The following is a 15,298-nucleotide window of genomic DNA, read 5'->3' as shown; positions in this document are numbered from 1 at the left end:
AGTTTTCAGCATACTAGACAGTCTCTTGTTCCTAAAACATTTTATTCTTTTGTCTATGCTATTCTCTCTTTCTGAAATACTGTATTACTGCTATTTCTTCCACCTAAATCCTAACAGTTCTTCAAACATCTTCTCCACAGAATATTTCCTTATTTCCCCTAAACCAAATTAGTTCCTTAAATTTCTCCCTCTTCTGAATTCTTGTAACATTTATGTGGCTCTCATGACAATCTCTACATTCTACACAGCATTATATCTATATATCTCTGTATAACTCCCACACTGAACTGCAACCTCGTTGAGACCCTGCCTTATTTATTTACATATGCCTAGAACATTTATCACGGTACCCAAGCAGTGGAAAACCAAATGTTTGGTTAAAGTTGAAAGGGAGGGTTGTTAGCTTCTGTGTCCTTACCAGAATATATTGTCAAGCCAACTGAGAAAAATAAGTCAGACACATTGTATTTTCCCTCCACTCTTCCTTTTATGCACCTTTTAGGCAAATAAACTTTCTTTGCTACAGGATTCAATACTTTTTGTACACTCTATATAACTAAACTGAAGTAAAGATAAAGGAACATCTTCGACAGTCTCACATCACAATTCTTAGGTAGCTAGTTTCTCAAGCTATAAAGAGGTTTTCTTTCTTTTTTTTTTGGCAGATATCTTACTTTCGTGGTATAACACTGTGTTCTAACCAACTGAGCTAACCAGCTACCCCTATAGTGGTTTTCTTAATTAAAAAAGTAAGTCTACTGATTTTGTCACTCTTACCTTCTAATTTAGTTAGAAGACTTGGTTCCATTTTATTCTTCAGGGTTACTGAATCAGTAATAAATTCAGAACTCTTTTCATCTGACACCAGAGGTTCCTTGGAATAGATATTTTGAATAGACTACATGAAAAAAAAAAGATATCAAAATCTCATAGACAGTAGCAGTACCAATTTTTCTTACTGTTCAATATACTAAAGCCTTATGTGAAAAGACTGCTAGAAAAACTATCTATTACTCATATAATTACATATAGACTCACAAACTCCCAGAAAAGAGTAACTGCCTGAATTATTGATTAGAGCAATAGGAATGGTCATAACCATAAATTTGGCAAGTTTTCTTTCAATGGACATATTAATCAATTGCTAAGATGTATTTCACTTAAAAAGAGAGAGGGTTAGAAAGTTTGAGTTTGACAGAGAATATACCTCATGACAATAGACAAAATTTAAGTATTTTGTTACTGTAATTGTATTTTACCAAAAAAAAAAAAAAAAAAACTCATCATTAGTCAATATTAATATTTGTACAACCATAAGACAAGTTATTTTAAATCCACGCAGTAAACTTTTTGAAAAAATTATGCACTATTCTCTAGGATATCCATGACTAGAAAAAATTAGTATTTTAAAGCATAGATCATGAGAGAGGCATTATAAAGAGTACAAAATTGAAAAAACCCACATCATTATGCCAGGAACTCAAGTATAATACTTGTATAACCCCTAAAAATCGCAGTGCACCAGGAACCAAAATTATTTCCTGTCTTTGAAGTTCACGCAGTTTCTCTGCCATATCAGGTCAGGATTGATTACAGAATGTTTCAGTTAACAATGGACCACATATACTCAAGTGACATTGGTCCCATAAGATTAGGAAGGAGCTCAAGGTGTGTAGTATGCTATACCATCTAGGTTTGTATAGGTACACTCTATGATATTCACACAATGACAAAATCACGTAAGGTTGCATTTCTCAGAACATATCCCCATCGTTAAGTGACTTGTGACTGTACTTATGCTCTTAACTCTGCCCTGACACAACTTATTTCTCGTTGTTTTCTAAGATGTCTTACCAGAATCATCTGTTTTTGGGCCAGCAGCCAAAAAATAAATAAAAATAATATAAAAAATAAAATAAACACACCAAGAAACAAAAATTGGGGGCAATAGCTTCCCTAGCTACTGTATTCCCAATCGCAGGCCAACTAATCTGCTTAAAATTATGCCTAATAAATGTTACTTCATGGTTCTCCTAAGAGATCATTGATCCTTGCTTTGTCACCTTAATTTTAGAGAAACACAATGTAGGACTTCTGTACCGCTTCCCATTGGTGGTCTTACATCTCTTGGGGTATCAGGAACACTGCTAGAGATACAGTATATAAACTATAGACCCTTTCCCCAGAAAAAACTCTATAAATCCTAGATCAGGAACCCTTGCTTCATATAGATTTAAAAATTAAAATACCTTTAAATTTCTCAATTCATAAGAATCATTTCCACTTGATTTAGATGCAGCCACAATCAAATCTCGGCATTCTGATCCAGAGATCTGTCTATTACTTATGGAAAAAAATAATTTTACTATTTAATTTGGAACTTATCTTTTCAATGTTTTATTTTTTTCATTTTAACTTTGGCTTTTAAACAGTATACTTACTTTTTTAAACTGGAAAAATATCTTTAAAAGACATTTCAAAAAGTGATATGATTATAATACAAAGGTGACTAAGCTAAAAAAATTAGGTGCTCAGCCGTGACAAAAGCGATAAAGAGACAGGTGACTGCCTACCTACTTCATTAGAGTAACTCATTGTTACTCCAATAACTAATAGTTGAAGTAAAGGTAAGAATGTGGGAAAGAAAAAGTATGTACCTTTCAAATTGCCAGAGCTTAAGGGTGAGAATCAGGGTACAAACTCTTTTGTGGGCCTCCACAGTACCTAGCATACAGTCCAGCATAATAGGCACCAATAAAATGGCTGGAATCTTTTTTGGTTTTATTTATTTTGGGGGGAGTGAGAGAAAGTCTCCTTTATTCTTCAGCTAGGTATTTGAAATGGATATGAACAAGATGAGACAACAGAAGTAAGATTTTGAAATTTAACACTGACAACCATAACTCTCTTTTAATACCAGTATTTAGGGCTGGCCGGATAGCTCACTTGGTTAGAGCATGGTGCTAATTACACGAAGGTCAAAAGTTCAGATCCCCGTACCAGCCAGCTGCCAAAAAATATATATATATATATTTCAATATATGGTCTAGGCCTAGATATAATAGGAATTTAATTATAGAAGACACCAACTAAAAACAATCAGTTGTGTTTTTACAGTTTACTTTCAAAATGTTTCTCTGGAATCCAAGGAGCCTTTTCCAATATAAATAATATTATAAATGGTGGTTAGAGTTAAGAATAGACCGGAAAAACTCGTTCCTTTAGCTAAGCAAGAATGCTATATTTCCATTTTTTTTTTTTTAAAGGGAATAAACATCCAAATTGAGGGAAGGGGAACAAATTAGAAGTGATGAACAATATTTCATCTCTACCTAACCTGTCCCACTTCTTGAATCCCTAGATTTATAAGCAAATGATGAATAAATCATCTTTCTCAGTGATAGCTATTCACCTTGGACTAACTGGAAAATATATTTCTTCCCAGACCTCCTTACATCCCAGCTGTGAATATTCTCAAACACACTAGGAAGAGACTCTTACCAGAGAGGGTACCCATAATAGAGAAATGCTCAAACATCAGGAGTTTTTATCTCAGGGATGCTTGCAGTCTTTTAAGTTTCATGTTGACTTACTATTTTTCCAACATGCTTCCTAATTTTTTAATAGTTTTTTAAATGAATATTTTTAATGAGTAAGAAAGCAAACACAGTCATTTTCTCTACTTATCCCTTTGTTCCTAACAGCATTTAGAGACTCAGTAATTTGTAATACTCAATAAAAATTTAATAATTACGATTAAAATTTAATAATTACTATTACTCAGTAAAAGACCATTCTGCGATTAATCCTCAAATATTGACAACAAATTAAAAAAAATAAAACTCAAACATACCTTTTTATGAAACTTGGCACAGCTGTACCATCTGTCTTCGCATCACAATCTGGGCTATTTAGAAGGTTAACTGGGACTCTTCCAAACGGGCATGACTAGAAATGTTTTGAAAGATTAAGTAACCAACTGGGAAATAAACAAAGACTTCACTATCACCACCATAATCAAAATAGATTGAATATAACTTACTCGTTTAGTTTTGTTAGTTTGTTTCAAGGGATTTCGATGACCTATTTCTGCATCTTGTGGGGGCATGTTCTCTCTAAACACAAAGAAAATATCCCCAATTTTTCAAAGAATAATATTAATATGTATATCCACTTTACTGCTAAACATTGTTATCACATTTACATGAAAACATATATGTAGATATGAGGATACTTCAAAAAGTTCATGAAATGATTCATATTATCTTTCAATTCTATTTTTCTATGAACTTTCTGAAGTGACCTCACACATGGAGTTTCATGAAAATAATATATATAGATATATTTATATAGATGGTAAGCATTTAAAAAATTGATTGTTTCCTTACCCATACAAAAACCTGGCTTTAATAGCTTGACCTCTGGAATCACAACTGATGTTCCTGTTTTGTAAATGTCCAAGTGAACTGGAGAATGATTCTTGGCCAGTTAATATTGCAGATGCTGTAAAAATTTTGAAATTTTGATTAAATTTAGAAATACATAATATACAAAAAGGTAATCTTACAAATAAGAATATTTAAAAAGTCAATTTATAGTAAATATTTGTCCCCAAGTAAGATATGCAGACATGAAGATGTTATTAAGATAATTCTCTAACTATTATTTCGAATTCTCTTTAATTATGTAACTGTTTCCCCAGGGTAAAAGCATACTCTGTATTTCTAAAAGCAAAAAGCTGTTCTTGGTCAGGCCATTCTCTTACCATGTGAAACCCTGCGTGGCTGTAGAGTCACCACCAAGAAAGCCCTTGCCAGATGTGCCCTCCTAGACTGGGGACTTACCAGCCTCCAAAACTGACTACCCAGACCAATGACTGCAAGGCACCATAATGAAACCAGAGGAAGCCAATAACATAAAAGAATGGATATATAAAAAAAACAGGTTCAGCTGGATCCTGCCACAATAGTAAAGTGTGGGCATATTCACTCCCTCCAAGCCTTCCAGATCTTCAATAGAACAGTCATAGCAGAAGTCTCCTGGATAAACTCATTATTTAGGTCTGACTGCAGGGAGTACGTAAAAGAACACTTTTACTAATGACTTGTGTAATGGCTAATGGATGCCTTAGCCCGAGAGAGAGAGCGAACATATTCAAGAGATCTTGGTCAGTAGCAGCTTTGGAGTAGAGAATACTCTTTATTTTACACCCCCTGCATCAGTCAATTCTGATGCAAACTAACCTCAACAGAAAATTGCAATGAAATATAAACACCACGCACACAGTCGACATTACTGTGGGAATCCAGTAACAAATGCAAGACGGTGGGGAAAGAATCACAATGGATGAATGCAAACTTTCCACAGTGTTTCTTACAGCCTTTGACTGTAACACAAGTGCATCACTTACCACCACTATTTCACAAACGTTTTATCATCTCCTGGGCATGCAGATAACTTGGGGCAAAAGGGGAAATTACACTTCATAGTCATTCTCAGACAATTTCAATTTCTCCCACCTTCCAACCAATGAATTGAGTTTCTTCTGTTATAAAACTATATTTCTGAATAAAAAATAATTAATAAAAGCAAACAGCCATTCTCTTGCTTAGATCGAAGTTGTTTTTAATATATTACCATTTAGAGTTTGATTAGCAAAAAAAAAAAAAAGATAAATTTCAACAGCGTAGTAAAGACTTCTATGTATTTCTAAAATTCTTACCTTCTTTACATTTACAATTTAATCTTAGATTTTGACCATCTATAAAAATATTTGTCTATAAAATACTATCCTGAATCCTTATTTGAAGTACCATCTACCACAGAAAAGTATTAGCACATATTAATAGTTACCTGATAAATTCTTCTTTTCCTCTTCTGAAAGCAGTTGCTTTTTTTGGAGGTTTAAATTCTGTATGGCAATTTCCAGCATTTCTAGTGGTACTGCTCCACGTTCTACAGCTTTCTGAAGAAGTTGCTTACTTTTTTTGAAATTACCTAACAAAATAAAAATAATTGTAATTTTATAAGCAATCGTCACCCTCCAGATACTTATTCATCAGGACCTAGGAAAAAACTTAAAAGGCATAAGCAAAAACATTTATTCTAAGGCTCATGTACTTTATTTCATAGGCAAATAAGCAATCTCTCACTTCTCATGCATATAATCAACTCTCTTCTGATAATAATGCATATCAAAATAGTTCCCTTGTGTAATATGTAATTGACATAATTGAGCATTAGTTTATCACCACTGTCCATTTTCTGAAGTAACAGAAATATAACAAAGCAGTTACCAGGAAGAGACTACAAAGATCAGCCACAAGAGTTAAAACCATGAGGGAATTCTAGATGTTATAAAAATCCCAAGAGTGTCAATCTCTTATAACACACTGTGATAAGTATCATTCATAATGACATTCAGTCATAAAGGAAAGATTGATATTTTTTGTTAAAGGAAATCTTCCCTCAAAAGGATTCGTGTAAAAAACTGTAATGAGAAAGATTAATCTTTAGCTGTCATATTTACTTACATCACTCCAAAAAGGCAAAATAACTGAGACTATCATATTTATCTTTCTGTCTACAGATTACCAAATTTTCTTTCAACTGCAGACTTACTCCTAATATTTGATTTATAAATATTAAATGTATACATCATGTATCTTATGAGATCTGTTATCAACATTTATGGAAGCTATGAAGCTATGCTATGTACTTGGCACTTAGGGCATAAAGATGATTAAGCGATGACTTCTACCTTCTGACAGTTTACAAATTTTTAAAAATACAAATACAGTTGATAGTGGTAAGTTCACATTTATTGAGATTAGTGATAGAATTTCATGTATTGAGTATTTTAGGACAGCAAAGGAAGAGAGGAAGGCTTAGACAAGAACCAGTAATTAGGGAGCTTATTAATTAAGGTTATAGATCTCTTTGAGAGTCTGATAAAAAACTATAGAATGTCCCCCACCACTACAAAAATACAGAAACACTAGACTGTGCATAGCATTTCAGGGATGTTGCATATTTACTGACAGCCTGTCCATCAACCTTGCTCAAAATAATCACAATTTTAACCTTGAGGCTACTACCATCCGCAGTAGTACAGGTAAGAAATTTATTTCTTTGTTTAGAGATAATTCAATTTAAGATTTTCAATATTTATGTGTTCTATAGGTATAAAATTTATAGTTGCTGTTGAGAGGCCAAAATACTTCAAAAATATTTTAAGTACAATGAAGAGGAAGAGTCTTAAAGGCCTGGCCAAACTTACTCTGTAACAAGCAAGAAGGAAGAAATCAATTTTTCTAGGCAGGTTAAAAGTAACCTGACAGTGCACAAGATAAATTGGAGATGATGATTCAGATTACTAGGAATCAGGAATCATCTGAACAGATAAAAGTTCAGGATTCTCAAACCATCTGTGACTTGTATAATTCTTTCCTCTAACCTCAATCCTGAGGAATACTCTCAAGTGACCAAGCCCTGCTTTGGGCACCATCATGGAGATCCTGCCAGTAGTGATAACATGTTTATCACTGGTGGTAAATGGGATCAGAATTGCAGCAGAAACAAAGCAGAGAGAAAACAGGAACACCTGGCCAGGGGACAGACTGAGGGTATATCCAAAAGCCCCAGAAAATGAGAAAAAGAGAAAAGACTAAGGAATGGCAAGCTAAAAATGTCTGAGGAAGAGATTGTCCTGGTCCTGTCCAAAAGGCCCAGACTATGAGGAAAGAGTGAACAAGAAATAAAACTTCTACAGCAGTTTACTTTTTATTTAAAGAGAGAAACACCAATTAATGCTATAGCTATATTTTAATTATATTTTGGTGCTATAAAACCTTAGCATACGAAAAGCTCATCTAAACTCTACCTTAAACATCTTGTCTTTCATCCGACAAATACTCAGTGAAGCTGCTTTCCTTTAGATGATTCCTGAATCTAACTAATACCATAAAAACAACGTTCATTCTTATTTCCCTGGATTATTCCTTATAAGTAGAAGAGCTAGTATAACAAGTATTCTCTGCATATATGATTAGGTGGCATTTTTCCCCCACATTCTCATCTGACCAACTTTAATGCCTTTTGCCTTAAATTCCCACTTCATATAAATGATTTAATATTAGGATATCAGTTACAATGGAAAGTAATCTTTTACTTAAAATTTGGATTTAACATTTTTCAGATTACCTTGTGACAATTCAAATTGTGCAAAAGATATATGCACAAAAGCAAATTTCTTGCAGTTTGCTCTGGCCATTTGAAAGTAATCACGTGCATCATCTGGTTCTTGAATACTGTAATAAGAGATTTCAGAGTCACATTCTAAGAAAAAGAACACAGCTACTTAAATTCAAGAATTCTTCATTCCATTTTCCAAAAGACATGGAATATTGCTTTTTTTCTTCGTGTAAAATTAAACCCTAATAAGTTATTTTTAGCAATCTTTTTAGGCATAGTCTAAAATATGTAACTTTTGTGAAAACACGTACATAGTAAAGAGAGTTTACATTAGTCCTTTGTTAATTATAAGTAAAAATATTTAGCCAAAAAATATTAATTTTCTCACAGGTAATCCTGACACACATTTTCATTTTTCCTCTTTGTAATATAGTTACATATTATGTAAAGTAGTTAGTTAAATGTGGTTAAAATGTTTATACTTACGCTTTTAATTCAGCAAATCTCACTTGAATTCGAGCAAAACTCTCATTTTGGCCATATTTATCTGCAGGAAGTGCTTCAATTGCTTGACTGTAACGACCAATCAGTTTATTTAAAAGAGCATCATTTAGGGGGACACTGTTTTTCTCTAATTTGAGCAACAAATTCAACCAATCCTCTGGGTTGTTCGCCATCATCATAATTTGGTTAACAGTTCCCGAGTTATCTGAATAAGGGGAACAAAATATATCATGACAGAGGAAAGATATAAAATAAATACCAAACTGCATTTTTTCATCAAATTATACTTCGGAATTTATACTCTCAGTATCAATGTACATAAACTCCTTATACTATTTTAAACTTTAACAATTTATGTAAATATAAGCAACTTATTTACTGCATATATATCTTTTATGAGGGGTTAATTTACTCCAAAAAGCTGTATGTTTTAAAGGAAAGAAAAAAATTGGAAATAAGTGGGTCTTTTATACATAGTCTTTAAAAAAACCATACATAGTCTATGAAAATTTTATGCTGTAGCAGCAAAATTATAATTTTAGCATCCTAACTATCCAAAGAAAGCCTAAGTCTCTCCAACCACCACCTGTATCAACTTTCTTGGAAAATTCTCCATCAATGATTTATTCATTAAAAATTCTGAAACTTATTGCTCCAGTACTAACATAACCTTCTTTCTTACCCATCTAACATTATATCTATATACCTCATACTTACTTGTAAAACAACCAAACAAAATCAGTTTTACAAAATATAAGCATCTGATATGGTCATTTCCTTATCTCTCCAAGTTACCCACATTTCTCCTAGAGGCCCTGCCAATTTCCTGGTCCCACGAACCCATAGCTACCCCAGTCTAGAACTTCAGAATTTATAGGACATCTTGTGGCTGTCAGTTTTCTCTCTGTGGAACATCAACCCATAGAAATGGCAAGAATATTTTTCAGACATAATTTTACACCATAATATACTTTTTACCTTTTTTAGTGTTAGTTGTTTTAAAAAGACAACTTGAATGTCAGTCTCCCACTCAGGATATTTTAGTCATTACTAACCATTATTAAATTCAGATTTCCCAGAGAAGCTATCATTCCTTCGATCAGCTTCAGTTACCTTCAACAAATCCTAAATCTTTACTTTTACAAACAAAATTACTGTTTCTGCTTTCTACTAAAACATTACATTCACAACTTTGCTTTTTTGCTTTAAATTTAATTTGGCCTGATCTTAAATTTTCCAGTTTTATATCCTATTGCTTTCCTAACAAATTAGACTGTGGAATGTCTAAAATACACATTTTGCCATCTGAAATACACACTTTGGGGCCGGCCCGTGGCTCACTCGGGAGAGTGCGGTGCTGAGAACACCAAGGCCCCGGGTTCGGATCCCATATACGGATGGCCGGTTCGCTCACTGGCTGAGCGTGGTGCTCACAACACCAAGTCAAGGGTTAAGATCCCCTTACCGGTCATCTTTTAAAAAAAAAAAAAATATATACACTTTGCAGATGTATTTCTCAGAGTACCCCATTCTCCCTCTATTCAACACATGTAGTATTTGTGTCTTTATCAGGCTAGTATTCATATGATGCCCAGCATGAATTACAATGCAGCACAATGATTACATAAATTCTCATCTAGTAAGAAACTCTGGTTTTAAGCATCTTTCAACTTTCCTTAATACTTAATATACTGTGTTACATCATGATTATCAATATAATGTTAAGTGTTTACAGTTTTGAATTAGCTTAGGGTCAACAAAATTTAAGCAAGCACTCAATTACCTTAGTGTACAAGGTCTGTTAGTGCTAGACATAATAAAGAATGGTGATACTCTACTAAGAGTTATCATTTCCTATGATACTTCAAAGCAAATGTAGTCTGCCACCATGACCGGATCACAGGTTCTCCCATTTATTTTCAATCCCTCATCCATTTAATGATTAGTACAGATACAATGAACTTACCCAAAGATCATCATTCAAATGACCTCAACCATTTGAAATACAGTAAAGAATCAGCCTTCTGAACTAATACGTTTCACAAACCTAGGGTTGAAACTTTGGGCATTTTGACTAAGTCATCATCATTCAATAAATATTTAAGTGCCTACTTTATGCCAGGCACCATTCTAAGTACTGTGGATATAACGAAACAGACAAAAAATGCTGCTCTCATGGAGTTCACATTCTAGTGGAGGAGAAAAGGAATTAACAAACACATGAATAAATTATATAAAAAGTGATGAGTACTATGGAGAAACAGAATACAGGGCAGGAAGATAGGGAATACGCCTCCATCTCAGCAGGTTGATATTTTCAACAGGTACATTAGAGAAAGCCTCTATGAGATGACATTTAAGCAAAGACCTGAAGGAGGTAAGAGTGGGCAGATATTTGCAGAATGGTGTTTAAGGCATAGGGCAAGAGCAGAGGCATTGTGGTATGAGCTGGTCTAGCATGGTTGGAGAGACATCAGGGAAGCAATCACAGCTGGAACAGAGTGTAAGAGATAAAAGGAAAAAGGGAGCCAAAGGAAGATTGTCCAAATAAAAAAATTGAGGGCTTGATGTTAAATTTATACATCATTTTATTAGATTGGTAAGGCTTTCTCAATTTATAGCAAAAAAGGAATGGAAAAAATGGTGTGTTTATTCAGGACAGGCATATCAACAGAAATAGCTGACAATAATGGAAGAGTTAAGAAAACTTTATCTGAGCACACTGAAATAAATTACGTTGTTTCCTTTTTTGTTGATTTTTTTAATCAAGTGATCAGCAGAGAGTATTCCCTTCATTTCAGGTCAGTTCTGAAAGATGACCGCCATCATTTCCCAAGTTTCGATTTTTAAAGAAGCAGAAAATTGGGGAATATTTCCCCACAAAAGTGTTAAAATATAAAGTGTTTGTACTCTAGTTGGTAAGCCTCAATTACTGAGAAAATTACATTATGTTAACAGACAGTGGTTAACATCTCATCCCTTTACCTTAGAGGACACTCAAAAAAGTTATTTAAAAAGAAAAAAGACTCACCTGTAGTATCAGCAGATACTTTATTCAAGCTTAGTTCATCAGTAAGTTCTTCATTTTTAAATTTATTTTTAATATCTCTCACTTTGTTCATTATGGAATCAATTGTCAATTCTCTGCCACTTAAATCTTCTACCTCCATTTCTAAGAAAAAAAAACTGAGCCTAGTCATAATTCTTATTTTTGCTAGTATCAAAGAAAAAAAAGCTGCAACTAGCCCATTAGAACTCAGAAGACCAAGGCGTTACTTTTGGGTACACATCTGCATTCAGATGTTATTAGGGTAGAATTAGTGGAGCTATGTGCACAAAAACAAAGGACACGTCTTTGAAATTTGTCCAGCCAGGTTTCATAGACCAAATACACCTTTTCTTCCCCAGTATAACTTCAGTAAAGTTACCCTGGGGAAATCATTGCACAAAACAAAAATTGCTGACCCCTTTCAAACTTTAAACTTTCCTTTCTGTTGTTTGTTTGTTTGTTTTTTAATGCACTAAATGCCTTCCTTTCACTCTTTTTCCAGAATCACTTTCTCTGGTTCATCTGCAAATTTAGACATTTTTTAAAAATATGACGGAGAGTTTGGCTTGGATTCTGGTAGTGACATACAGACATGAAAAATTCTTTTGGTAATGAGAATAACCGTTCCGTTATTCACCTGCTTTATGTGAGTAAATCTTCACATTGTGCGTGCTTTCAAAGCAGGATATCAACATCACAGCCCTTCACTGATAATTGGGATATCAGCAGGTTTGTTCTTGTGCATATCTGACAGAATCATGATTTGCTACCGTAATCATTCTAATACCAAGAATCTAGTGTACTCGTATAGTACTGAGCATCTGCATGGTGGTGGTGTTTGGTCAACAAAGTGTCCGCAATATTTCTTCCTGCCAGTCTCATCTTTGTGATTCTCAAACATCAACCCGGTAACTCAGAGTCACTGATATCAGTGCCGCCCCATCTTCGAGTTTAACAATGAAAACGAGTGATAAAATGCGCAGCAAGTTATCATCCCGCCTCTGAAGTCGGGTTTCAAGGGTAACTGTCAGAACACGGCCACCATCTCCTCTCCCAGTTCAAACCTACCAGACGGAAGGGACTGGACTGTCTTTTGAGTAACGATCTCCAGTGCAGATGCCGCGCCACGCCGTCTTACCAGCGAGGTCCACACCCACTTCTTACTTCCTCAACAAAATCTCCCGCATCACCCCACCCCCTAGACTGGCAGGGACAGCGAGACCTCCCTCCCGCTCCAGCTCTTTTAGCCGCGCCCCGGGTCGTCTACCCGGCTCCGCGCCGCCCCCGCCTCACCCCCGCCCCTCACCTACCAGCACCGATAAAGAGACCGAGCACAGGTGGCCGTCGTTCGTCGGTGCGTCCGTGAGGCAGAATTCACAGCCAAGAAGTGGAGTTGAGAGGAAGAAAAGATGGAACCCCAAACCTTCACCACAAACAAGTTTGAATTTCCCCGCCGCTACTGCCGCCATCTCCTATTGGTCGACGCTAGCCTCGTGGAAGCGTCCGTCGTGATTGGTTCGTGTGCGTCGGTGCCGCCCCCGCCCCTGCGACCAGCGAGCTCCTCACAGGGAGGGCCAGTGGCCATGACTCCATCCGCAGCGCCTCTGGTGGTGGGATTCCTACACTCCACAGGCTTTCCCCTAGCGCCAGTGGGCCGGCTTTCCTGCACCTTCCAGGTTTTTTTTTTTTTTTTTTTTTTTTTTTGTCTTTTCCGTGACCGGCACTCAACCAGTGAGTGCACCGGCCACTCCTATATAGGATCCAAACCCACGGCGGGAGCGTCGCTGCGCTCCCAGCGCCGCACTCTTCCTGAGGGCGCCACGGCTCGGCCCCTGCACCTTCCAGTTTAACAAGGCTGACTTTTTGCCGGGAATGGTAGCCACTCCCCGGCGGAGCTACCCGGGGAGAGGAAAATAGAGTGAGGACGGCTGCTCCCAGCTTCAGAACCTAAAAGGTGCACTATGGGTTGGTCCTTCACTCCACCGGCACCCCACTCTTTCGTCCCCCGCGCTCCTTACTGCCCAGCTTAGGGAGGATGTGGCAAGAAAGGATCTTTCATAGCCCTACGTTCAGCCGTGCCGCCAGCTCAAGATCTCAGTGCTTTTTGTCCTTGAACTTCCACTTACGGACCTTCCACTATCCTTAAATGACTCCTTGCTTAGTCTTCAAGCCAAGACCCTCCCCTTTGTCAAAATTCTGCGCAGAACTCACACTCTCATCGTGATCGTCTTGCCTGAACTCGCCTGATCGGCCCCCTCCCTCAGCCTGTCCCACTTAAGGGCTCAGGTGTCCTCAGGGGAAAAACACCTCCATAGTTATCCTCGCTGGTGCGGGGCTATGCTACTAAGTGGCTTTGTGGTGCAGGGCAACGGTTTCTTTTCATCTGCAAAACGAGAGATGGCAGATGAAAAGAAACATGTGGCAGCATTATAACATATGTACTATGGTAGAACAGGTTGACTGGTTTTGCGTATGCGCAGGAAGCTAACTGCAGTTGTCACTTGTTGACTAGCAAACTGACCTTAGAACCCTTGCATTCCCAGCTCTGGCTAACCACCCAGCCCGTATGAGAGCCTTTCATCACTTACATCTTTTAACATCTGCTAGCTCTGTATTTTTGCTTCAGCAGAGCAAAATTATTTGCTGTACCATAGTTGGCTAATCACTGCCTTTTCATGGTTGTTGTCTAAGACTGCTTTTGCTTGGAAGGAGTTTACTATCCCACCAATTCTTGATCTCGTTAGGGGCTAATCTCAAAACTTGCATTTTCCTGAAAATACTGCTGCTGCATAACCTCACCCTAATACTTTCTGTACACTCACTCCTTTGGTGATCACCTCCAGTCTTATATCTTTAAATACCATCTATGTGTTGCTGACTCCCAAATTTTATTATCTGCAGTTGAGCTCTCTCTCCTGAACTCTATACTCAAATATCCACTGCGTATTTGAAATCTCCACTTCTATGTGTCATAGGCGTCTTAAACTCAAAATGTCCAAAACTGAATTCTTTATCTTCCTTCCCAAATTTTGCTTCTTAGAAAATCTTTTCTGTAAAAGACAATTTCATTGTTCCAGTTTTTTAGGCCCAAAACATTTGTGTCATCCTTGATACCATATCCAATTCATAAGCAGATTGAGTCATGTCTTACACAGAAGTTCCTGGAAATCCTACCACTTCTCTCCACCTCCACTGCTACCACTCTAGTCAAAGCCACTTTCATCACTTACTTACCTGAATTATTGCAGTAGTCTCCTAGCTGATCTCCCTTGCGTCACCTGAATTTACTCTCCAGCACAGCAGAGTAAACTTAAATCAGATCATGTCACTCCTTTGCTCAAAATCCTTCAGTGATCATTGTCTAGCTCAGAATAAAAACCAAAAGTCTTACGATGGTCTAGAGCTGTGCTGTTCAATACAGTAGCTATTAGGTACCTGTGGCTATTGAGCACTTGAATGTGTCCAATGCAACTGAGGAACTGAATTTTTTAATATTATTAATTGAATTAAATTTAAATTTAAGATAAAAGAACTGATATGTAGTATAAGTGT

General features: G+C 36.4%; 1 protein-coding gene and 1 non-coding gene across 3 annotated transcripts in view; both read right to left on the bottom strand.

The window, feature by feature from the left end:
- The window catches only part of TTK (TTK protein kinase), a 37,539-nt gene extending 25,672 nt beyond the window's left edge, over nucleotides 1–11,867 (bottom strand). For both annotated transcript variants that reach the window (XM_063097894.1, XM_063097896.1), the window contains exons 1-9: nucleotides 11,729–11,867; nucleotides 8,680–8,902; nucleotides 8,203–8,309; nucleotides 5,854–5,997; nucleotides 4,389–4,503; nucleotides 4,043–4,115; nucleotides 3,854–3,948; nucleotides 2,250–2,337; nucleotides 778–898 (exon numbers count right to left, since the gene is read on the bottom strand). In XM_063097894.1, the coding sequence (XP_062953964.1) occupies nucleotides 778–898; nucleotides 2,250–2,337; nucleotides 3,854–3,948; nucleotides 4,043–4,115; nucleotides 4,389–4,503; nucleotides 5,854–5,997; nucleotides 8,203–8,309; nucleotides 8,680–8,902; nucleotides 11,729–11,867 (1,105 nt within the window). The remainder of the gene's footprint in view (nucleotides 1–777; nucleotides 899–2,249; nucleotides 2,338–3,853; nucleotides 3,949–4,042; nucleotides 4,116–4,388; nucleotides 4,504–5,853; nucleotides 5,998–8,202; nucleotides 8,310–8,679; nucleotides 8,903–11,728) is intronic.
- LOC134379400 (small nucleolar RNA SNORD2) lies at nucleotides 11,465–11,533 on the bottom strand. The gene has a single exon (XR_010023795.1). It is a non-coding gene; the product is annotated as a small nucleolar RNA SNORD2 (small nucleolar RNA).
- Nucleotides 11,868–15,298: the final 3,431 nt, after the last annotated feature.

Source organism: Cynocephalus volans, chromosome 5, assembly GCF_027409185.1.
Source record: "Cynocephalus volans isolate mCynVol1 chromosome 5, mCynVol1.pri, whole genome shotgun sequence".
NCBI lineage: Eukaryota > Metazoa > Chordata > Mammalia > Dermoptera > Cynocephalidae > Cynocephalus > Cynocephalus volans.
This window is presented reverse-complemented; position numbering and strand designations above follow the sequence as displayed.